This window comes from Doryrhamphus excisus, chromosome 5 (genome assembly GCF_030265055.1).
Source record: "Doryrhamphus excisus isolate RoL2022-K1 chromosome 5, RoL_Dexc_1.0, whole genome shotgun sequence".
Classification (NCBI taxonomy): domain Eukaryota; kingdom Metazoa; phylum Chordata; class Actinopteri; order Syngnathiformes; family Syngnathidae; genus Doryrhamphus; species Doryrhamphus excisus.
Window position 1 is genome coordinate 19,893,799 of NC_080470.1, and position 25,553 is coordinate 19,919,351.

General features: G+C 41.6%; 1 protein-coding gene across 2 annotated transcripts in view; it reads right to left on the reverse strand.

Moving 5' to 3' along the window:
- LOC131129180 (arf-GAP with coiled-coil, ANK repeat and PH domain-containing protein 2-like) overlaps positions 1–25,553 on the reverse strand; it is a 54,560-nt gene that overhangs the window by 26,822 nt on the left and 2,185 nt on the right. For both annotated transcript variants that reach the window (XM_058072415.1, XM_058072416.1), the window contains exons 2-8: positions 13,995–14,052; positions 10,992–11,111; positions 8,391–8,444; positions 7,066–7,124; positions 6,441–6,624; positions 3,556–3,600; positions 3,378–3,473 (exon numbers count right to left, since the gene is read on the reverse strand). In XM_058072415.1, coding sequence (XP_057928398.1) covers positions 3,378–3,473; positions 3,556–3,600; positions 6,441–6,624; positions 7,066–7,124; positions 8,391–8,444; positions 10,992–11,111; positions 13,995–14,052 — 616 coding nt within the window. The remainder of the gene's footprint in view (positions 1–3,377; positions 3,474–3,555; positions 3,601–6,440; positions 6,625–7,065; positions 7,125–8,390; positions 8,445–10,991; positions 11,112–13,994; positions 14,053–25,553) is intronic.

Here is a 25,553-nt window from a genome sequence, read left to right on the forward strand (position 1 = left end):
AATTGTTATCATTTCATATTCCAGGTATTCTTCAAAAAACATGTTTTTGATATCATGCCGTTCACATTTTTAACTTTTAAGAAATTTTAGTTTTTGTGTTACTACCCCAAGCTTCCATAAGTGGGTCAAAAATGACCCGGTCAGGTTGTTTTCTTGAAATATCTTTGTAATGAAAAATTGTTATCATTTCATATTCCAGGTATTCCTCAAAAAACATGTTTTTGATATCATACCGTTCACATTTTTAACTTATCTTTTATACATTTTAAGAAATTTTAGTTTTTGTGTTACTACCCCAACCTTCCATAAGTGGGTCAAAAATGACCCAGTCAGGTTGTTTTCTTGAAATATCTTTGTAATGAAATAATTGTTATCATTTCATATTCCAAGTATTCCTCAAAAAAACATGTTTTTGATATCATGCTATTCACGTTTTTAACTTACTTTGTACACATTTTAAGAAATGTTTGTTTTTGTGTTACTACCCCAACTTTCCATAAGTGGGTCAAAAATGACCCGGTCAGGTTGTTTTCTTGAAATATCTTTGTAATATTTTTTTTTAAATAATTTCATATTCCTGGTATTCCTCAAAAAACATGTTTTTGACATCATACCGTTCACATTTTTAACTTATCTTTTATACATTTTAAGAAATTTTAGTTTTTGTGTTACTACCCCAACCTTCCATAAGTGGGTCAAAAATGACCCGGTCAGGTTGTTTTCTTGAAATATCTTTGTAATGAAAAATTGTTATCATTTCATATTCCAGGTATTCCTCAAAATACATGTTTTTGATATCATGCCGTTCACATTTTTAACTTATTTTTTATACATTTTAAGAAGTTTTTGTTTTTGTGTTACTACCCCAACCTTCCATAAGTGGGTCAAAAATGACCCGGTCAGGTTGTTTTCTTGAAATATCTTTCTAATGAAATTTTTTTTATCATTTCATATTTTAGGTATTCCTCAAAAAAACTGTTTTTGATATCATGCCGTTCACATTTTTAACTTTTAAGAAATTTTAGTTTTTGTGTTACTACCCCAACCTTCCATAAGTGGGTCAAAAATGCCCCGGTCAGGTTGTTTTCTTGAAATATCTTTGTAATGAAAAATTGTTATCATTTCATATTCCAGGTATTCCTCAAAAAACATGTTTTTGATATCATGCCATACACATTTTAAGACATTTTGTTTGTTTTTGTGTTACTATCCCCAGCTGCGATGGCAGGAGGAGGAAGCCGGAGTACCCAGAGATGCCCAACCCAGATCTTCCAGACCTCCTGACTGTGTGGCCATGCTAGACTAGCATACGGCCCATGTTGGACATTCCAAATTAGGGAAGCTGTTCACCTGTAAGGATTATGGAGAAGTCTATCCTGAAACGGATCTGAAATATTCCTAACTTCTTGTGTTTAATTCCCAGGAAGAGTATTTGATTGAAGTTATACATTCCCCAATATTATATTCCATCTCCCTACATTTCATGCTGTATATTACATTGGACAGGAACAGGCAGCTATCTGGTGCTTCCAAAAGAGATCTTCCTGCCTTTTGCTTTGTTTGACAGGAAATGGGTGGACGGCAGAGCGGCCATCTGATAGCATCAAATGAGAAATATTTTCCCTCTGTCACAACCATAACAACAAGTCCAGTCAGGTCCAGATGGTCTATCTATCTGTGTGGAGCTCCAACGTAGCCATTGTGTACCTCTCAGAGACGACGCCATGTTTACCCAACAACCCTTAGCCACGTACGTATTGTGACTCTTTGGCGTCTCCTTCAGCGAGGAGTTACAAAGAAGCGTCAGTGATGTGTTTGTGGTGTTATCAGACCTGCTGACAGCTCCTCCACGCCTCCCTGCACAGCCTCTCCATCTTCTTGAGCTTCATGACGGGACGGAAATAATCCACAGTCCTCCTGTCCTTGCTTGCCATGGCTCGGGTGATGATTCCACTTCACGCGGCTCCGAAGCTCAGCGTGGAAGCACACGGGCCACGGTTACGTGTTGCTTCACAGGCACCTTTCACGGTCCCAGTTTTCCTCGTTTTCCTCCTCCACATGTTTACAGTAGATGCCTTGTACTTTTACGTTGCTTGTGTCGGAATATTAGGCTCCAGAGCTCATCCTGTCCTGCAGGGTTTCTTCTTAGAAAAGCTCTAATTTCAGCCAATCAGAGTTGGAAACCACGCACCACTCCAGTTTCGAGGAATGGTGTCTGAACTGTCCGGACTTCACAAACAAGCCGTCAGGTCCAAACTCCTTTCCAGGAGCCTCATGCGCTGCATTGCTCTTCTCTGACTGGCGTTCCTGTCCCGGTCTTCCAAGCACTTCGGAGAAATGCCCTCTTATTTGGTGTCTCGTGCTCCAGTCTCGGAACCGCTGCCTTACAACCCAGAAGCCTTCTTTCCCAGCGGCATTCCCTCAGCTGACTCCAAACTCTTATGAGTCTGAGGGTGAGGAAAAACACATTGCTCTCTTCCTCGTTCCTTGTTGTACTGAGATCATCATCTCCAAGTCAGACATGGGCATATAGGGAGGGCCTCTTTGTCAAAGGATAACAGATTTACTTGACAGACAGCATCAAAGGCAGCCCAGATGTCACAAGAAGGTAAGTCCTTCTGTTCCTGGAGGTGGTTGGAGCCAAAAATCATGCCATCTCGTGAGGGGGGGCAAAAAGCCAACGCCTTCAATGCAAGTCCATAGTGGTTTCTGCCTTTGTTTACTTTTTGACTTTATTTTGCTCCAACAATGGGGGGGGGGGGGGGGGGGGGGGGGGGGGTTGGTCTTGCTGAAATTGTTACACTGTCTTACCTTGTTGTGTTTATATACACAAATACTGTAAATCTACTGGTTGTTTTGTTTCTGATATTTTAATTATAATCATGAGCATCTAATTCCAATTCCATGTCATGTCGCTTGGTATCCCATGGATACAAACGCGCCCTGTGGAGCACCTCTAGTGGCTGCAGTGCTTCCTAAATACGTCTCTAGGAACCAGGGGCGGCCAAATTTAAAATTTCATTCAGTACAATGGAGGGTTTTGGGCATTCATCCAAAGTCGGTACATATATGCAAATACATAAATAAAAGTCCACATCTTAGCTTTGTGTTGTATTGGACAAAGCAAATGTGTCTCATCTAATTATCTAATAATGTGTCATTAATTATGAATTCCTTCCACTACCATATGCCAATAAAAAATGGCTCTAGGGTGACACTAGAAGATGACGATTTTAACAATTTAGAATAGTTTGGTTCAGAATAACATCAATTTCACCTAAGATGCGTTCAATGACTAGAAGAGCAATAACACAGCACTATAAATAATACATAATATTGTACAGAAGGTTGGTAAAAGGGTGTACGCCGTGCCGTACCTGGCCTCCGAGCTGTTTCATGAGCGGCTGTAATTCACTGAAGAGGTCGTAGCCTTGATGGAAGAAGGTCAGGTGGGCATACATGAAGGACAGCATCTGAGGAGAGAGGACGCTCACGTTATTCAAGTCCACGCCTTCAACTCCGCTCCACGTGACGGAAAAGACAAAGACCGCTTACCGATTTGAGGATTTCCGACCTTCGCTTGGATTGCAGCACATTGATCTGTAAGACATGGATTGGGAAGAACATAAGGAGAACTGAAGTTCCTGATACTCACACCAGGGGGGGGGGATTTGTATAACGCTACAATCTTGCACTGCAGCTACCTGCCTTCAGCACTTCTTTCTCTGCTTTAGCCTCCAAATCTCATATTAATTAATGTGCTGCTAATTGCTAATTGGCCGTGCAAAGTGCTCTAAGGTTTGGGGCTGCAAAGTAGGAAGACAGATATGACTATTTCACGCTCTTCATGTGCTTTTCCAAACTTATGTGCTGTGTTTAGGGCCCGTCATAACAAAAAGTGGCGTACATTGAAACTCGGAGAGGATTTGAAGGTCCCCCCCCCCTCACTTCCCATGCATGGGTGTATTGTGTTCAGTCATTAGTGCGCTAATTTTCGTGTAAAAGTGCGGGACTGTAGACGTCTACAAGGGTTTTTGGCAAATCAGTGGAGACTATATACATTTTATTTTAGATTTTGCCAATCTCAAAAGTGCCACGGAGCAAAAAACTGTTACGTCGTCTCACTGATTAAATGATATCGCTTTTTGTACAAAGAACTACAACCGACGATGCGGAATTTTGTCATAAAAGTCGCTCCTCTCATCACGGCCTCTTTTCATCCATGCCGTGCGTGTCACTTTGGACTGGGAAATGTATAATTACGCAAAACGCCACAAATTCTGAGTTCTCGACCGCTTCCTGCAGGACCCGACTGGGAGAGATTTTCATTTGGCCGTGCCAGCAGCTTGCCGCATAGATTTCCAATAAGGAAAGCAAGATAATCTGTCAGGGCTGAGCCTTGTCAAAGGAGACAAATGATGCAATAAGAAATTGGAGTATACTACCAAACATATTTATTATTATTTACCGCATTTTTCCCTTCATTTCCTTCCCATTCAGTAGCAAATGGCATGCAAATAGCGTTTTTACATTGCTAAGTATACATCTTCCGCCCATCTGTTTGCACAAAACGCATGCAGACTTTCTAACTGCTAACAGCAATCACTAACAACGGCGTCAGCTGCATCCGCTATCACGCCACGCGTGTACTTGGAATCCGGCACAGCTGAGCTTCATTCTCCCTTGTGCCGCATCAGCATTTTTAATCCTGACTCAGGGAATTAGGATTTTTTGTTTCGATGTCTGATTGCCAGTACAGCATTTCTAAAGCTCCTGGTCGTAAAAAGAAAAAATGAACGCCTCTGCTGAGTTTTCTTGTTGTGAAAACTGTTTTGAAAAATGACAAATGTGTGAAAATGGCATAATTGAGCTTCAAAAATGTAATGAAAAGTGATTATTTAATTAACAGCAATATGGAGAAAACAGCAAAGTAGCATGTTTATGTCCACAACGTCGGAATCAGCCAAGGGTGTCAAACTCAACTTTAGGTTGTGGACCCCCTCACCCACATGAAGATATCTGCTTTTACACTGGGTGGGGGTAACGTGTCCATTCATCAGTGAGCTTCCCGATATTCCGTGGATGCATGACGGGTGGTTTGTTTCGATAAAGCTTTGTCATCATTCCCTCAAAAGCTACGCTATTTGATCACAACACCGGGAGATGTTTGCAGCTGTGGTATGGGCAGATTACACATTTCCCAGCATGCTTTGCTGCAGCTGACATGCTCACTTTTGACTGTCTTATGCCTCGAGAGGGTTTAATAGTTTTTAGTCCTGTAGAGTTTGAATATTTTGTTCTGAATCTGGCACCCTGACTAAGAATGGTTGTGATTTCTCTACTATATATAATATTATTTCCACTTTTATACCTGTGAGCAGGGGTTTTCAAACACGCGGCCCGCAGGACACTAGTTTGAGGCCCCCGCCTTGATATGAAAGTTTAATGTTAGTGCGGCCCGCGCAAGTTTGATATGGATGCTGTATGGTATCATGTACCCAGAAAAAATTATCACGTTTGATTAATGTTCATGTTAAAGGTTAAATAACTGTTAATAGTTATCCTCCCTATCCGTGTGGAAGTGGTAAGTTTTTGGCTATTTAAGTTGAAAGAAAATAACTTGAAGGCGACCGTTTAGGTCGCTAGCTCTCTAGTTTGCGAGTTAGCATGTGTCTCAAGACCCTGCAGTTGCGCAATATGTTGTAAATAAAGAGTATAAATGTGACTATAGTCGTGTTTTGTCATGTCTACAGGGCTCTAATAATGCTTTGTTCATTTTAATCTGAAAAAAATAATTTGTCTACCCACCAACTATATGTGGTTTCTTAAGTTTTTTTTATTTGACGTTTTATTATTATTATTATATTTATTTATTTATTACTGATTGATTGATTTTCTTTATTCTTGATTTATTTTTCATCTTATTTTGTGCAGAAAAATAAAAATTAAGATATTTGAGAACAGTGGAATGTTTTATCAGAGATTTTATTGTAGAAAATCGGAACCAAAGCACTGAAAAAGTTTGTATATTTTTCTGTTTTTAATAAATGCGGGTTTTTTGGGGGGGAAAACCTGATGCGGCCCAGCCTTGCCCAGACCCTATCCCCAGTGGCCCCCAGGTAAACTGAGTTTGAGACCCCTGCCTGTGAGTGTTTATACCGTAGGTGCAAAAGCTTTACTGTTATTGTAGTCAGACTTGGGCTGCAACTAATGATTATTTTCTTTTGATTCATCTCAAGCTTGTTGTTTCCATGCTGGAGTCATCAGATAATCCCTCCTTGGACCGAATCTACATGACGCTGCATAAACAGTGCTTTGGTCCAATGCCATCGAAAACGTCTGCTTTCATGGACGACTTGGAAAATAAAAATGATATTTGAGAGGCTGAAATCAATAAATCCAACACAATCATGGGTTCATTCGTTAAATCTTTGTCATACCTGTAAAACATAGTCGAGGACGATGTGTCGAAAGCACTTGCGCGTGGCGGTGAGGATATTGGTGGCCTCCTCCACTTCGTGCTGCTTGTTGCGAGGAGCCTGGCCGTTCTTGATCAACGCCGCCTCCTTCTCTTCGCTCACTTTGTCAAATTGCTTCTTGGCTTCTTTAAACTTGCGTAGGTCGCTGGCGAAAAGGGAGACAAGGCGTTGCAGTTTCGGATGAAAGATGAAGTGGCTGGTGACCCAGTACACACAGGGGTGATAACAGGGTGATAGTTACACAGCACGGTCAAATGATGAATATGCTAATGGCGGTGTTTGCATACATCGTCTTGTGTCCCACATTTGTCCTCAGATGTCTTCAGGCTTAGCAAGATTAAGTCATATGTGGGTGCTGCGAGGCTGCTTGCTAATTCTGTTCTTGGTACTCCCCTGCTTTATCTGAGAAGCATGGTGGTGACTCCCGATGTGGGTGTTAAGCCCTGGTGAGCCAGGGGCAAAAAAAAAGGACTAATTCCACTAATTCCTCAAACTAAAACAAACCAGCAAAAAGACACTTACATAAGTCATTTTAAGAGGATGATGTACGCTACATAGAATGATGGTGATTTCAGTGGATACTCACTCTTTAACGAACGTCTGAAGCTGGGTCTTGATGGATCGCTGGGCCTGATCAAATAATATCTGCAAAGAAGGAGGACAAACATGATTGTTTCTCTTCTTTGCGAGTCACACGTTCATTCCGGCATGCCTCCTTGTCAAGATTTCCCAGGAGCGCTGCGTCCCTGCTATGGATTCTATGCAATTCCCTAACCAAGCCGGACAATACGAGCAGTGTGGCTACTTCTGTCGAACACCGTTTTCAGATCACATGCCGAGAGATGGCCGAGTGGAAAACAACCGCTAAAAAGTCAGCTGACTGCAGTTGTCAGCATACATTTTAAGACAGGGGTCTCAAACATGCGGCCCACAGGCCAAATGTGGCCCGCAGGACACTAGTTTGAGGCCCCCGCCTTGATATGAAAGTATGTTAGTGCGGCCGGCGCAAGTTTGATATGGATGCTGTATGGTATCATGTACCCAGAAAAAATTATTACGTTTGATTAATGTTCATGTTAAAGGTTAAATAACTGTTAATAGTTATCCTCCCTATCCGTGTGGAAGTGGTAAGTTTTTAGCTATTTAAGTTTAAAGGAAATAACTTGGAGGCTACCGTTTAGCTCGCTAGCTCTCTAGTTTGCGAGTTAGCATGTGTCTCAAGACCCTGTAGTTGCGCGATATGTTGTAAATAAAAAGAGTATAAATGTGACTATAGTCGTGTTTTGTCATGTCTACAGGGCTCTAATAATGCTTTGTTCATTTTAATCTGAAAAACAAAATAATTTGTCTACCCACCAGATATATGTGGTTTCTTAAGTTTTTATTATTTGCTGTTTTGTTATTATTATTATATTTATTTATTACTGATTGATTGATTTTCTTTATTCTTGATTTGTTTATTTATTTTTCATCTTACTTTGAGCAGAAAAATAAAAAGTAAGATATTTGAGAACAGTGGAATGTTTTATCAGAGCTTTTCTTGTAGAAAATCGGAACCAAGGCACTGAAAAAGTTTGTATATATTTTTCTGTTTTTAATAAATGTTTTTTTTTTTTTTTTTGGAAAACCTGATGCGGCCCAGCCTTGCCCAGACCCTAGCCCAAGTGGCCCCCAGGTAAATTGAGTTTGAGACCCCTGTTTTAAGATATGCTTTTCAAAAAGGTGACAGCTTGTTGAGTATAGATTGTCTTGTTGGAAAGTTGTCGTGTTTTGTGTAGGAGTCGACTCGTCTGGGCGGCAGGAAGTCACTGCTGCAATTCAGATGCAGCTGGGTTTTCCCATCAGTCAGCTGTCAGCGGGGAATTCAGTTCTTGACACTACATCCGGTTTCACATGGATGAGCCGGCGTACCGTGTGATAGTTGATCATCTCCTGAAGGCTTTCAGCAAACTTGGACAGGCTGGACTGCCGAGAGAGAGAGAAGTGGGACAAATATCAGCCAATGAAAGACTAGAAGAAAAACGCAGCATCATCAAAAGCAAACTTCATCATGGCTTGACAAGACAAACACAACATCTCTAGAAGCTTTGGAGGTACAATACTTGGGGGGTCTCCAATATCTCTACAAGCTTTGGAAGGAGTAACTGTACTTGTGGTGTCTCCAAATTAGTCTGTACAAGATTTGGAAGGAGTAACAGTACTTGTGGCGTCTCCAAAATAGTCTCAATACGTTTTGGAAGGAACAGCAGGAACAGGGCCGGTGAGCTCTCCAACGCGGTCACTACAAGATTTGCAAGGATGAACAGCGTTTGTGGTCTTGCCAACATACTCTCTACACAGTTTGGAAGGAGGAACAGTGTTTGCGGTCTCTCCAATATAGTCTCTACACAATTTGGAAAGAGAAACAGGGCTTGTGGTCTCTCCAATGTAGTCTCTACACAATTTGGGAGAAGAAACAGTGCTTGTGGTCTCTCCAACATAGTCTCTACACAATTTGGGAGAAGAAACAGTGCTTGTGGTGTCTCCAACATAGTCTCTACACAATTTGGAAGGAACAACAGGGCTTGGGGTCTCTCCAAAATAGTCATTACAAGATTTGGAAGGAAGAACAGTGTATGTGGTCTCTCCAACATAGTCACTACAAGATTTGGAAGGAGGAACAGTGGTTGTGGTTTCTCCAACATAGTCACTACAAGATTTGGAAGGAGGAACAGTGGTTGTGCTCTCTCCAACATTGTCACTACAAGATTTGGAAGTATCAACAGGGCTTGTGGTCTCTCCAATATAGTCTCTACACAATGTGAAAGGAGAAACAGGGCTTGTGGTCTCTCCAATTAGTCTCTACACAATTTGGAAGGAGAAACAGGGCTTGTCGTCTCTCCAATATAGTCTCTACACAATTTGGAAGGAGGAACAGAGCTTGTGGTCTCCAACATAGTCACTGCAATATTTCGAAGGAGAAACAGTGTTTGTGGTCTCTCCAATATAGTCTCTACACAATTTGGAAGGAGAAACAGGGCTTGTGGTATCTGTAACATAGTCTCTACACAATTTGGAAGGAGGAACAGTGGCTGTGGTCTCTCCAACATAGTCTCTACACAATTTGGAAGGATCAACAGGGCTTGTGGTCTCTCCAAAATAGTCATTACAAGATTTGGAAGGAGGAACAGTGCTTGTGGTCTCTCCAAAATAGTCACTACAAGATTTGGAAGGGGGGACAGTGGCTGTGGTCTCTCCAACATAGTGTCTACACAATTTGGAAGGAGGAACAGTGGCTGTGGTCTCTCCAACATAGTCTCTACACAATTTGGAAGGATCAACAGGGCTTGTGGTCTCTCCAATATAGTCTCTACACAATGTGAAAGGAGAAACGGGGCTTGTGGTCTCTCCAATTAGTCTCTACACAATTTGGAAGGAGAAACAGGGCTTGTCGTCTCTCCAATATAGTCTCTAAACAATTTGGAAGGAGGAACAGAGCTTGTGGTCTCTCCAACATAGTCACTGCAATATTTCGAAGGAGAAACAGTGCTTATGGTCTCTCCGATATAGTCTCTACACAATTTGGAAGGAGAAACACTGCTTGTGGTCTCTCCAATATAGTCTCTACACAATTTGGAAGGAGAAACAGAGTTTGTGGTATCTGTAACATAGTCTCTACACAATTTGGAAGGAGGAACGGTGGCTGTGGTCTCTCCAATATAGTCTCTACACAATTTGGAAGGAGAAACAGGGCTTGTGGTCTCTCCAACATAGTCTCTACACAATTTGGAAGGAACAACAGGGCTTGGGGTCTCTCCAAAATAGTCATTACACGATTTGAAAGGAGGAACAGTGCATGTGGTCTCTCCAACATAGTCACTACAAGATTTAGGAGGAGGAACAGTGGTTGTGGTCTCTCCAACATAGTCACTACAAGATCTGGAAGGAGGAACAGTGGTTGTGCTCTCTCCAACATAGTCACTACAAGATTTGGAAGGATCAACAGGGCTTGTGGTCTCTCCAATATAGTCTCTACACAATGTGAAAGGAGAAACAGGGCTTGTGGTCTCTCCAATTAGTCTCTACACAATTTGGAAGGAGAAACAGGGCTTGTTGTCTCTCCAATATAGTCTCTACACAATTTTGGAAGGAGGAACATTGGCTGTGGTCTCTTCAACATAGTCTCTACACAATTTGGAAGAAGAAACAGTGCCTGTGGTCTCTCCAATATAGTCTCTACACAATTTGGAAGCAGGAACACAGGTTGTTGTCACAGTTTGGAAGGAAGAACAGTGACTTCCACTTTGTTAGTTGTCATCTTGGTTTGGTTTTACTGCATTTAGCAAAGTAGCCTGCTAGAGTACTTCAAAGAGGACGAGCCAATCAACATCTGCGAGGTTACGTCATGTTTTTGGAAGATATGGCAAAGTACCGCGTTGACAAGAATATCATATTTCCAATGTTGGTAGATTGTCATGACATGACTGCAACGGATCAAGTCTAAAGTGGTCCAGGCCAGATTTGCTTGTTTACCTCGATGACCTCATCTTTGGTGGACTGCAGGGCCAGCTCCCGGATCCCATTGACAAACTGTTTGTTGGCAGCATTGTAAGCTTTCCCGGCGTCGATCATCCCGATACACAACTTCACCAGCTGAGCAACAAAACAAAATAAAAGGGAATGAAATGAGAAATGAAATGAGATCAGGTTATGTTGAAGATGACATTGGACACCACAAGGAAACTAACAAATAACAAAAGGCATATCTTTCAGTTATGAGCCAGGGGGGGCGGGGGGGGGGGATCATTTCAGGTTATGCAAACATAAACAGAGCTCGGCTTTCCTCCATTCTCTTCCACAGAGATGTCTTCAGCCAAAATACAGCAGTACAGAGAAACTATTCACATTTAAAGGGCCGGTATCTTCTATCTACAACGTTTCACACGCACCTATTTGTTAAAAATGATGTACGCCATGAGGCTGGTGTGTTTTTAAGCAGATCCCTCGACCCCTGGCCAATCACAACAGCATATGCGTCATCGGGGGAGGAGGCGTTTCTGTCCAAGTTGAGAAGAATGCAGATTTGTGTGTACACTACCTTGAGATATATGACGTATTTTTTCTTGAAAAGGAACTTACTACGGTGTTCCACTGGGATCTAATATTGTTTTAAGAGCCCCGGGATTGGGACCCTTGCTCATATAAGCATATGAAATATTGAAATGCCGTTACAATCCTCTTCCCCCAATTGTCTCCACATTTATAACACGGCATGTTAGCCATGGTGACTCCTCCTCTATCGTATCCAATGAAACAATATTTTGGCATTAGTGTATTTGTCCTTACTCCAATCATTAGACGTCTGAAAAACACAACTTTTTAACGGTGTTAAAACAGCACAAAATCAACCGTTTCTCTAGCGATTGCAAGGGTTGAGACCCTCGTGTGGGGAAAAATGAAGAGCAAGTGTGGATTCCCAATCAACGGGGGGCACAATGAATGCAGCGTGGCTGTATTCGCAGCTCCGTTCGCCGACCAGTCGCTTAGAGGCGCATCAATGTGGGAAAGCGGAAGACTCCGGAGAGTTCACATACAATAATGGGAATGCAGTCCTTTCATGCTGGCCCCCGTTGAGTGTGCTACGTGTGTGTGTGTGTGTGACTGTTGAAAAGTATCCACCCAGGCACACACACATTATGCTTGCTAAAAAGACACACCCACTCGCCAGAAGATCCTTCCTCTTTGCTGCAGGAAGGGAAGTGAAGGCTGGCCTGAGTCAGAGGTGGTGGGGCGAGGACACAGCGGGTCCGGGAACAATGGATGTAAAAAGTCTTTCGCTCAGTTGGAAAACTGTTTTTGTAGTCCCCCATGAAATTGTTTTTTTTTTTTTTTTCAAAATTCCCAAAATTTTTTTTAACCTTCCTCTTGTGTTAGGATCAGCACCGACCCGTTTTACATTAAAAGAAACACATAACATTTGTTTATTGCATCAAGGCTTTTTGACTTTGTCAGGAAACTCTATTTCAACAAAATAAAACCAAAAAAAATTTGTACTAAATTTTAAAATGGTCTGGTTGAAATTATGACCACTGTTTTGTTAGGGTCGTTTTCGACCCGGTTATAATAATAATAATATGATCATAAAGCAATATTTTGAGCCAAAACTGAAATCATAAGTGTACAATTAGTCAACACAATGACAACCAGCTCCTCTTCTCATCATGGAAGCTTCAGGGGATTCTCATTTTGACCGCTTTTCCAGTATACCAGCAGAAAAACAAGGTCCACACATGTGAGGGGAATTCACTCATTTGACTGATGGCTGATTTCACATTTACAATTTGGATCATGTGAAGAACACTTTGGATCATGTGAAGAACACTTTGGATCATGTAAAGAACACTTTGGATCATGTAAAGAACACTTTGGATCATGTAAAGAACACTTTGGATCATGTAAACAACACTCTGGATCATGTAAAGAACACTTTGGATCATGGAAAGAACACTCTGGATCATGGAAAGAACACTTTGGATCATGGAAAGAACACTTTGGATCATGGAAAGAACACTCTGGATCATGGAAAGAACACTCTGGATCATGGAAAGAACACTTTGGATCATGGAAAGAACACTTTGGATCATGGAAAGAATGACAAGAAGTAGAGTGAACCAAGATCTGGACCTGTTCTGCTTTTTGATTTCAGTTTATACTAAAGCTGTGTTGCTGAAAACAATAACTTTTTCTACCTTTTCTTGACATTAATATATATGAGTCAAAATTGACCCGAACACAATAGATGTTTCTTTAGTGATTAATACAAAACATAGAAAATAAATCAAACTAATAGATTTAAGAGATATGTTCTATATCCCTCAGTAATAGCCAGGTAACAAAAGAACCTTCAATTTATGAATATGATTCTTTTGAGGTTCATTTGACCATTTTTGGAAATAGAAATGGGGGGTATAGTGACAAAAAAAGGCCTCCATGCCCACACCAAAAGTATTAAAAGCAACATTTTCATAGATGAGGAAGCCTAAGAAGGTAACCAAGACATGAGAAGCAAATTTGATGGTAACTTATTGTTTTTAGTGTATTTTATAGCTGATTTAATACATGGGTCAAAACCGACCCTTTAACATAAGCGGTGATACCAGAAAGCTAATACAAGAGGAAGGTTAATTATTTTTTTTACATTTGACACTTCTTTTTACCAGTATAGTTAGCACACTTGAATGAAATGTGTGTTAATTACATGCAAAAATCTTGCTATTTATTGATGCAATACATCAATAAACAATTTAGCCCATGAATTGAGAAACTGATGTAGCCTGGCTAACTTTTCTAATAGATGCCCACATTGCTTAAAGATGATTTTGTTTCGGCAGACATGCGGGCAAACGGCGCTCCTCCTTTGAAGGACGGTCACGGACGTGTGTTCCGTGTGTGGGAGAACGTCGTGTGTGTTCACAGCCGAGATGAGCTGCGTCGACACATCAGAGCAGATTCCCAACGGAGTCGTGTTGTACTCACTTTGTCCAGCTTGGACTCCAACTCGCACACGTCCCCCTCCACTTCCTCGATGGTAGCCCTGTGGAGGTTGACAAGATGAGGACCGTGTGTTATCCATCTTTCCAGCTTGTTGACATAATGTTACAATGGCATTGGTCATCATCTGCGCGTGTTCATCCTCCAAACCCTTTCACGTATAGCACACTGAAAGTGAAAAACACGCAATACTTAACCTTAACCTTGTTAGTAACGCCAAGCGTAAGAAACGCAGGAGCCCTGACAGTGATAGCAAAGCAGCTTTGTCAGAACTGGTCTGATTAAAGCAGCTGGATTACGTTTGCCAAATGCTCCCTGCGTCTGTTTGTTCCTTTCAGATAGCCAACATCCTCTGGCACGGTGGTGGCTTTCAACAAGAGATGCTGGAGAAAAACACAGTCTGACTAAACCAAATTTGGCACCAAAAGGGTTCAGTTCAGTGACCCGCCGCGTCAAAGCTGACACACGCACACACCGGAGGGGTTGAACGGCATCAACCTGAATCCATGCCAGGGTAAGGATGACCTCCGAGCTTTGGGATGTACCACTGAAATGGAAGTAGGGAAAAAAGAATTTGATCCCCTGCGGAGTTTTGTTCATTTTACTCCCTAGAACAGTCCAGAGTTTTTATGCCAAGTGTCTAGTTCAGGGGTCTCAAACACGCGGCCCACGGGCCAAATGTGGCCCGCAGGACACTAGTTTGAGGCCCCCGCCTTGATATGAAAGTTTAATGTTAGTGCGGCCCGCGCAAGTTTGATATGGATGCTGTATGGTATCATGTACCCAGAAAAAATTATTACGTTTGATTAATGTTCATGTTAAAGGTTAAATAACTGTTAATAGTTATCCTCCCTATCCGTGTGGAAGTGGTAAGTTTTTGGCTATTTAAGTTTAAAGGAAATAACTTGAAGGCTACCGTTTAGGTCGCTAGCTCTCTAGTTTGCGAGTTAGCATGTGTCTCAAGACCCTGCAGTTGCGCAATATGTTGTAAATAAAGAATATAAATGTGATTATAGTCATGTTTTGTCATGTCTACAGGGCTCTAATAATGCTTTGTTCATTTTAATCTGAAAAAAATAATTTGTCTACCCACCAACTATATGTGGTTTCTTAACACGACTATAGTCACATTTATACTCTTTTTATTTACAACATATTGCGCAACTGCAGGGTCTTGAGACACATGCTAACTCGCAAACTAGAGAGCTAGCGACGTTATTTCCTTAAAACTTAAAAAAGCCAAAAACTTACCACTTCCACACGGATAGAGAGGATAACTATTAACAGTTATTTAACCTTTAACATGAACATTAATCAAACGTAATAATTTTTTCTGGGTACATGATACCATACAGCATCCATATCAAACTTGCGTGGGCCGCACTAACATTAAAGTTTCATATCAAAGCGGGGGCCTCAAACTAGTGTCCTGCGGGCCACATTTGGCCCGCGGGCCGTGTGTTTGAGACCCCTGATCTAAACGATAAATCCTGCCTGCCAATCAACATGAATGTTTGTTTTGTGACTTACATTTTTAAAAAGTCTGTCCAGGCCTATTTTTTTTTTTTCTCACTGTAGTTTTTCCAAATGTTCAAATCTTGTCTTGTCCTCGTCAACCAAATATTGTGTATGTATGGTGACACTCTGAGGATTTACACAAGCCAGTCAAAGTAGATGTATGGTCATAGAATATGGAGTCGATAGATTGGGATAGGCTCCAGCATTCCCGCGACCGCTGGTGAGGATATAAGCGTTACATAAAATGTACCATGCAACCATTCTTTGTCTCTGTCTCGCATGTCAAATTGTTGTGCGATGACAAATACCTACCAAGTAGCATCAATAAACCAACCACGGCAACCGAGAGCCCGCATGCTGCTGCCGTGAAGACGGGCGGGCGATGCGGGTATCGTATCTTGTCTGGCTCCAGGATTAAAGGAGTTAAGCAACGCAGGCTTGCCAAAACAGACAGACTCACACAACAGCCATTGTCACCTCATCACAAGGCGCTGAATAAAAGCAGAGATATTCTATTTGGGCTGCTTGCCTTTGCTCTGCAATGGCATTGGTCAGGCTAACGTGCGACAATAAAAAGTTAAAATGATAGAAGAATAAAGTCAAAATATTATGAGAATAAACTCACAATTACTAGACAGATGAAATAGTTGGAAATTGAAAAAAAAAGACCTGTATGTTTACAAGTCGGATTCTAACAAAGAAAAAAGTGGCAAGTTAAGGAAAAAAGATTTGTAATAATAAAAGGGAAAAAATCGCAGCGTAGATTTGAACTATTATATGCTTTTTAAAGTCAGAATATTATTAGAAAAAACAACATCTGCACTAATGGGGGAGTAAGTAAAGACCAAAGTTCATAATAATGAAATGTTTCAGCAATATCCCAAAGCTGAGATGCAAATATACATAACTTGTAACATATCTACTAAAATATCAATGTGTCCCCTTGCATAATTTCATTTTGTGGCCCAGCTTGAGACCCTTTAAAGCTGTGGTTTACAGAACTCACCATTGAGCCCTTAAAGCAGGGGTCTCAAACTCAATTTACCTGGGGGCCACTGGAGCTAGGGGTCTGGGCAAGGCTGGGCCGCATCAGGTTTTCCAAAAAAAAAGTGCTTTGGTTCCAATTTTCTACAATAAAAGCTCTGATAAAACATTCCACTGTTCTCAAATATCTTGATTTGTATTTTTCTGCACAAAATAAGATGAAAAATAAACAAATCAAGAATAAAGAAAATCAATCAATCAGTAATAAATAAATATAATAATCATAATAAAACGGCAAATAATAAAAACTTAAGAAACCACATATAGTTGGTGGGTAGACAAATTATTTTTTTCAGATTAAAATGAACAAAGCATTATTAGAGCCCTGCAGACATGACAAAACACGACTATAGTCACATTTATACTCTTTTTATTTACAACATATTGTGCAACTGCAGGGTCTTGAGACACATGCTAACTCGCAAACTAGAGAGCTAGCGACCTAACGGTAGCCTTCAAGTTATTTCCTTTCAACTTAAATAGCCAAAAACTTACCACTTCCACACGGATAGGGAGGATAACTATTAACAGTTATTTAACCTTTAACATGAACATTAATCAAACGTAATAATTTTTTCTGGGTACATGATACCATACAGCATCCATATCAAACTTGCGCGGGCCGCACTAACATTAAACTTTAATATCAAGGCGGGGGCCTCAAACTAGAGTCCTGCGGGCCACATTTGGCCCGCGGGCCGTATGTTTGAGACCCCTGCCTTAAAGAGAACCAATTATGCTCACGTTGGGCCCTTTTGTATGGACTTGTGGAACCCGCACACAAAGCTTTCTAGATCTTCCACAATCTGCACCTATTCCAGTTGGATGTCCTTGGATTTCCAAAATGTTTTAATGTATTCCACCCAGGCACGCCCAACTCCACCGTGATTGGTCATACTCCCAAGACAAAACAGAGGGCAGACCTACAGCTTGCACTCGGGAATACCCAAACCAGGAAGTCCGTGTTAGAAAATAGTCTCTGCAAGCGAGCATCCGGAACCATCCCTAACAACAAAGTAATACGATGTGCTCGGCATTGCCGATTGAAGACATGTCTTCCGTCAATGCACTTTACCGAATGGGACAAAACAAACGTGAGAGGCGAGACATTGTGGTTGAGGAGTTTGGTAACGAGGTTGCAGCTCGGCCCAGATAAAGACCGAGGTGTGGTTGGACCAAGTTTACGGGCCTTAGAGATGAAAAAAGAAGTCAGCCACACTAAGAAGAAAAGGCCAATTCAGCACTGAAGGAATGTTTAGGTCCTCGGTCTCGTTGAAGAGCAACCGTTTGACCACAGCAAGGATGGTTTTCTTCCTCTTCAGATCCGGCCTGTTTATGCCATTAAAAGCCACCGTGTTTTTTAGGATGGGTGGGACATAATTCTTTAAAAGTATTATGATATTGATATTGAGAGGAACCACTTTGGTAGGCGTGATGCGGTGTTTCCATTATGACAGCGGACATAGTCTACTTTTCTTGTATAGGATGCCTGTTGATGGACCGTTAGAACACCATGCTAACCGTTGGTCCACCATGCTAACCGTTAAGACCACCGTGCTAACCCTTAAGACCACCGCGCTAACCGTTAAGACCACCGCGCTAACCGTTAAGACCACCGCGCTAACCGTTAAGACCACCGCGCTAACCGTTAAGACCACCGCGCTAACCGTCGGACCACCGCGCTAACCGTCGGACCACCGCGCTAACCGTCGGACCACCGCGCTAACCGTCGGACCACCGCGCTAACCGTCGGAGCACCGTGCTAACCGTCGGAGCACCGTGCTAACCGTCTGACCACCGTGCTAACCGTCGGACCACCGCGCTAACCGTCGGAGCACCGTGCTAACCGTCGGACCACCGCGCTAACCGTCGGACCACCGCGCTAACCGTTAAGACCACCGCGCTAACCGTTAAGACCACCGCGCTAACCGTTAAGACCACCGCGCTAACCGTTAAGCCCACCGCGCTAACCGTCGGACCACCGCGCTAACCGTCGGACCACCGCGCTAACCGTCGGACCAGCATGCTAACCGTCGGAGCACCGTGCTAACCGTCGGAGCACCGTGCTAACCGTCGGAGCACCGTGCTAACCGTCGGAGCACCGTGCTAACCGTCGGAGCACCGTGCTAACCGTTAGAGCACCATGCTAACTGTTAGAGCACCATGCTAACCGTTAGACCACCATGCTAACCATTAGAACACCATGCTAACCGTTACACCACCATGTGGCCTCACAACACAGTATTAGTTATTGTGTTATTACTGCATAGAAAATGAATGCAATATAGTTCATCTGTAAGTACTAAATCCATAGTTTTTGTACTAGATGTATTCTAGGAATATTACAATAACAGTATGAGGTTTGAATCCAGGGCTAAATTAGCAACGAGCGCTGCTCACTGGTCTTTTATTTTGTAGAGCTGTCAGTGTTACTTCCTGACAGTCCCAAACAAACGTATTTATGAGCATGTCTTTGTGTGTTATCATCGTTATCACTTAACACTTTTTCGGCTTTTCTGCCAGATCCTGGCTCCTTGTGTTTGAATCCCAAAACGTCCTCTGCTCGTGACGTCGCAGCCAACACGAGGTGGGTTCAGAAAACTTGCACCACTTCATTTCTCTCCTACTTCGCGGTTGTTTATTTATCTATGACAGCGGCATGACAAACATGTTTTATTAAGGTTTTTTTTTGGTGTCATGAGCGCTTAAATCCAAACTAAAACCAAGGCGGCCATTAAAAACTAACACTTTAGATGTGGTTGTGTGTTGGCATGCCGGAGAAGAGTAATGACACCTGCGTTGTGGTGGTTGGTAAACATAGTGCAAAGGTTCTCAGGGTAGCCAGTAAAATTGAGTCATCCACTCGGATTATGGATGACTCAAAAGGGCTGCACTTCCTGTGAGCAACCAGCGTAAACAAAAAGCACCAGAGCCAAAGTTTCCCCTCTCTGGTGAAGACGGACCGCTTCCAGAGATCCCCTTAAAATCCTCATGCGTATTCAAGTACATTTTTGGCCATGTTAATTCATTTCCAAAATAAAAATCATACCCCTAAACTATGGCTCATGGACCATTGGAGGTTCTGGGACCACAGATTGAGAATCACAATATGGTTGTCTGTAACACGTGTGTATCCGGACTAAATATGTAAAGACTGTTGTTTACTTTTACTAAAGCCCCGACTCCGACAATCCACTTGGGACTCTCAGAAACAATTAATTTGTTGGCAGAACCACTATTTAATCACGCAATTAATTCAACAACAAAACTAAAGCAGTTTATTAAAGATGTTGACAAAAAAGCCTTTGAAGTCAAGCCTGCTACTATGCTACTATAATAGCATACTATTATTTTACAGTCCAATGTCCACCATCTTTGCTCATTGGTGACATTCTGGGCTGGAACTTGAGGTGACGGACAGTGCAGTTCCAAACGTGAAGAACGGAGATCCTGTGATTGTTCAAAGACGGAGCAGCGCAACTACGGAGGGACCCAGAAATGGCTGCTTTCGACAAGATGAAGTCATCATTGATCATCAAGATGAACATTTCCACATGGCTGCTGGGGAATTCTATGGGCGCTTCCAAGGGGAGGTTGAGATTTGGAGATTTACCTCACACCCTACGAATGTTTACACTTCTAGTTGATGGCTGTTTCTGGTCTACGCCACAATCAAATATGTCTTTAGTGCAGGGGTCTCAAACTCAATTTACTTGGGTCTGGGTGAGACTGGGCCGCATCAGGTTTTCCAAAAAAAAAAAAAAAAAAAACGCTTTTATTAAAAACAAAAAAATTAAAAAAAACTTCGCTTTGGTTCCAATTTTCTACAAGAAAAGCTCTGATAAAACATTCCACTGTTCTCAAATATCTTACTTTTTATTTTTCTACACAAAATAAGATGAAAAATAAATAAACAAATCAAGAATAAAGAAAATCAATCAATCAGTAATAAATAAATATAATAATAATAATAATAATAAAACAGCAAATAATAAAAACTCAAGAAACCACATATAGTTGGTGGGTAGACAAATGATTTTTTTCAGATTAAAATGAACAAAGCATTATTAGAGCCCTGTAGACATGACAAAACACGACTATAGTCACATTTATACTCTTTTTATTTACAACATATTGCGCAACTGCAGGGTCTTGAGACACGTGCTAACTCGCAAACTAGAGAGTTAGCGACCTACATAAACGGTAGCCTTCAACTTATTTCCTTTAAACTTAAATAGCCAAAAACTTACCACTTCCACACGGATAGGGAGGATAATTATTAACAGTTATTTAACCTTTAACATGAACATTAATCAAACGTAATATTTTTATTCTGGGTACATGAGACCATACAGCATCCATATCAAACTTGCGCGGGCCGCACCAACATTAAACTTTCATATCAAGGCGGGGGCCTCAAACTAGTGTCCTGCGGGCCACATTTAGCCCGCGGGCCGCGTGTTTGACACCCCTGCTTTAGTGTTTTTGACAGCTGCTCGGTAATAAAAATAAGCAGTCACAACCTATTGAAGTCTTGTTGTGAGACAAAACCCATTCCAAAAAAAATCCTAAAAAAAGCCTGGCCACTTTCTCCGACGTAGCAGGAGAGCTGCCAGCACTCAGGATAATTATCTGTTAATTACCATGGCAGATAACCATTAAAAAGGAAATGGACTGTAGATTAATTCAATCACACGGCAACAAGGCCGGCATGCTAACAAGCAAGCAGCTTGCCCCCCCCCCCACGAGAGACTCATCGGGGCAACATGAGCACTGCTCACCAGGTGCAGCCTTGGCGTCTGCTGACTGGACCAGCTGTCGGTGACTCAGGGGAAACGGCGTCAAGGAACGTCGTGCCATGGAACGCCGTGCCGTGGAAGCCAGCCGAGCTCCAAATACGCAACACTGATATGGAGTGAGCCGTCATGTTAGCGGGATTAAGCGGGAACGACAACATCGCTAATTACTTGGGAGCGGGAGTGCTACATTTTTCATTCATTCCCGTTTAAGTCCACATCCTTGGATTGGCTGACTTACTCCACATGGTAAGGAAAGCTGGGATCGCGTCGCCCATTCTTTCATACATACATGACATATAACTCAGTAGCATTATTATTATTTTTATTATTATTATTATTAAAAATGCCAATACCCCGCTAATTAAAAAAAAACAACTCCAACGAGGCAAGATTCCCGGTACTGTCCTGTAGGGTGAGCAAATCCAGCTCCTTCCCCACGTGTCAACAAACATGGCGTCCGTCGCGTGGCACCTCCCCAACTGACTGAGACACCTCGCACCGAACGCTCCGCAAAACACACCAACCGCCCAAAACTGTAGCGTCGCCATGACGGCGCCCAGAACGCCCGCGGAGACACCCGCGCTGCCCGAAGGAGCCGCCCGTTAGCCAACCGCAAAAGACTTTAAATCATCTCACACCGGGCACAATAATAACATCATAATCATAACAAAATGGCCTCCTGTTGTGGTCGTAATCAGCTAAAACTGAACTCTCACACGAGCATGGGTCTTATTTATGTCTTAAATGGCTGATTATATCTACTATACTGGGTAATAGGAGTGTAAAGTTGACTGTAGGGGTGTTATTTCATGGCTAAAGGTCTCTAATAGTGTTAAAAACTGTATTTAGAAAGTGGTAAATAGGTTTTCTATGTCATAACTATGAAAGTAGCATGCCTTTTGTGAAAATAACTAAATGAGTTTGTCCAAAAGTCTTATGTTATTTTAGTAAAAGCAGAATTGTTCATACAGATACTCTTAGTAGCCAAAATAAGTCAACATCACCCAAAACTACATCATGGCGTCTCCTCCAGGCTGGAAGCTTTATGAACACAGACAGCATCGGTCTAAAATGAGCACGAGTGCAAAAAAAAAAAGGATTGTGCCAAATTAGCGCTTGAAAACAAGCCCGTCTCTTCGGGGGCTCCATATTCTCTGGCACAGACTTGAAAGCAAACACCAAAATGGAAACAGATGTTGAGCGAATCAGAGCGGCACTCCGGTCCGCTGGTGTGTCATCGTGCTTTTCATACAGTCCGCGTTTCTCCACTCATTCGTCCACACTCGTCATTCGCCAAATGATTCTCTGATTCATACCAACACATGATAAGGCAACTGCAGCGTGAGGAAAGGGGATGAATGGGGCAATGGCTGCAGGGGATTCTGGGAAATAAACACTAGAAAGTGGAGCTGCACAGCAAAAAAAATATAAAAAAATATATGATTTGGAATTTGGTACATAACTGCAACGCTTTATGTCCTTCTTAGTTTGGTCTTTAGTCTTCATTAGAATGTGTAGACCAGGGGTCTCAAACATGCAGCCCGCGGGCCAAATGTGGCCCACAGGACACTAGTTTGAGGCCCTCGCCTTGATATGAAAGTTTAATGTTAGTGCGGCCCGCGCAAGTTTGATATGGAAGCTGTATGGTATCATGTACCCAGAAAAAATTATTACGTTTGATTAATGTTCATGTTAAAGGTTAAATAACTGTTAATAGTTATCCTCCCTATCCATGTGGAAGTGGTAAGTTTTTGGCTTTTTAAGTTTAAAGGAAATAACTTGGAGGCAACCGTTTAGGTCGCTAGCTCTCTAGTTTGCGAGTTAGCATGTGTCTCAAGACCCTGCAGTTGCGCAATATGTTGTAAATAAAAAGAGTATAAATGTGACTATAGTCGTGTTTTGTCATGTCTACAGGGCTCTAATAATGCTTTGTTCATTTTAATCTGAAAAAAATAATTTGTCTACCCACCAACTATATGTGGTTTCTTAAGTTTTTATTATTTGCCATTTTATTATTATATTTATTTATTACTGAATGATTGATTTTCTTTATTCTTTATTTATTTATTTATTTTTCATCTTATTTTGTGCAGAAAAAAAAATTAAGATATTTGAGAACAGTGAAATGTTTTATCAGAGCTTTTATTGTAGAAAATCGGAACCAAAGCACTGAAAAAGTTTGTATATTTTTCTTTTTTTAAAAAATGCGTTTTTTTGGGTTTTTTTTTTGGAAAACCTGATGCGGCCCAGCCTTGCCCAGATCCTAGCTCCAGTGGCCCCCAGGTAAATTGAGTTTGAGACCCCTGTTTTAAGATATGCTTTTCAAAAAGGTGACAGCTTGTTGACTGTGTGCAATCTTTGGGGGGGGGGGGGGGGGGGCAGTGAACAGCCGTTCAATACAGGAGCCGTATCACATGAGCAAAACGTCATGGCTCATCCGTTCCAGTCCGTGACCAACAACGATCCGTCTACCACAACTTGTCTTGTATCTCTAACTGATCAATCCAAGGTCACTGACGACAACCTCCGACCGTCTGCAATGACTCGGCATTTTCCCGTCATGGAAATCGGAACACAGAGGGGGAAAGAAACCTGCCACAAAGTCAACTTGTCAGAGTTGGCAAACCCAAAGAAATACTATTTCTTTGACACACATACGTACACGGGTTAACGTACGATTCAAAAACAGATAAGATTTGACTAAGCGTACAAACAATACGATAAGATTTGATTGAAAGGTTACACGTCCAAAACTCCAAAATCAAATCTTTAGTAAGTAACTACATCAACTTTGAAGGAAGAGATCCCCCAGTTTTTGCATGTTTACGTTGTTTGGTGTGATTGGTAACTGGTCCTGCTTTGTTCGACAGTCCTTGAACGCGCCTTGAACTTTGTCTTTCCCCCACGATGCAGAGATTAGGCTACAAGAGTGGATTTTTCTTTAGTTTAGTTTAGTTGAATAGCTTATTACGAACATTAAAAAAAACATTCAAAATACAACCAACCAACCAAACCAATACAAAAGAAAAGAAAATACATATGTGTATACACGTACACATGTTCAAAAGGGAGTAGGAAGAAGTCAAAACTTATCTAGTCCCACCCCCTAACCACCCAAATTCCAATATCATCTCAAAAAACATTAATCCTTATCAACACAAAAAACCCCAACAACCCCCATAGCGACCAATCTCACCCAGCCCAAGGCACCCAACCATGTGCCAACAGCAGCCAGTTGGTTATTGGTCAAAAATATACATATAAATATACATATATGTATACCATATTTTCTTTTTAACTTTTTTCATAGGTTGGCTGTTCCTGCGACTTATACTCCAGAGCGACTTATAAATGAAAAAAGTGTTTATGTTCCATAAACATTGGACACCTTTTGTGTTCATGTATATTTCTTGTGTAGCTGAATAAGCATTGTGTTAGCATATGTTAGCATGTTCTCTATTCTTTTATTGTTAGAACTTGCCTTCCAAGAGGACGTTTTGGTCAAGTAGTTTGGAAAATTAATTACCCACAAAAAATGCCACTTATACTCCAGTGCGACTTATGTATGTTTTTTTATGCATTTTTGTCCCTGTGCGACTTATACTCCGGAGCGACTTGTAGTCCGGACGATGGAATTCCGGAATGCATAAAAAAACAGAACCAAAATTGTAGCATACAATTTTGAGGTTACCAAAAAAAAAAACACGCTAACTGGGGCGGATGCTAACCAAGGTTCCACTTTATTAAAGACAAAAAATACCATAAATGTTGATATATTAAAGACAAAAATATGTATTCTTTTTTTATCGTAAAATGAGAAACAAACAAATCAAATAATGACTTATTTTAGGGGAATTTTCGGTTAGAAAAAAGTTATAAAATTATGAAATAGTCATAATTAATAGTCACGGTGGCTCTGGATGCATTTACTGCTTTTAATTTGCGCGTTGCTAATGCTATTTAGCGCCGTTGTCGTCTTCCGTCACGCTAAAATACGGAGCATGTCTCTTTCTGAGAAACTAAGAATATGTAATCATCGGTCCAGTACAGTCAACTCGAAGCCCAAGAAGCAAACTGCATGTTGAGTACAGTAAATTTGTACACGTTGGCAGGTCTGCACTACCATTGAGAGTACGCCCTGCTTCTCATGACCCCCGACTGTTCACCGCCCCCCCGTTTGAGA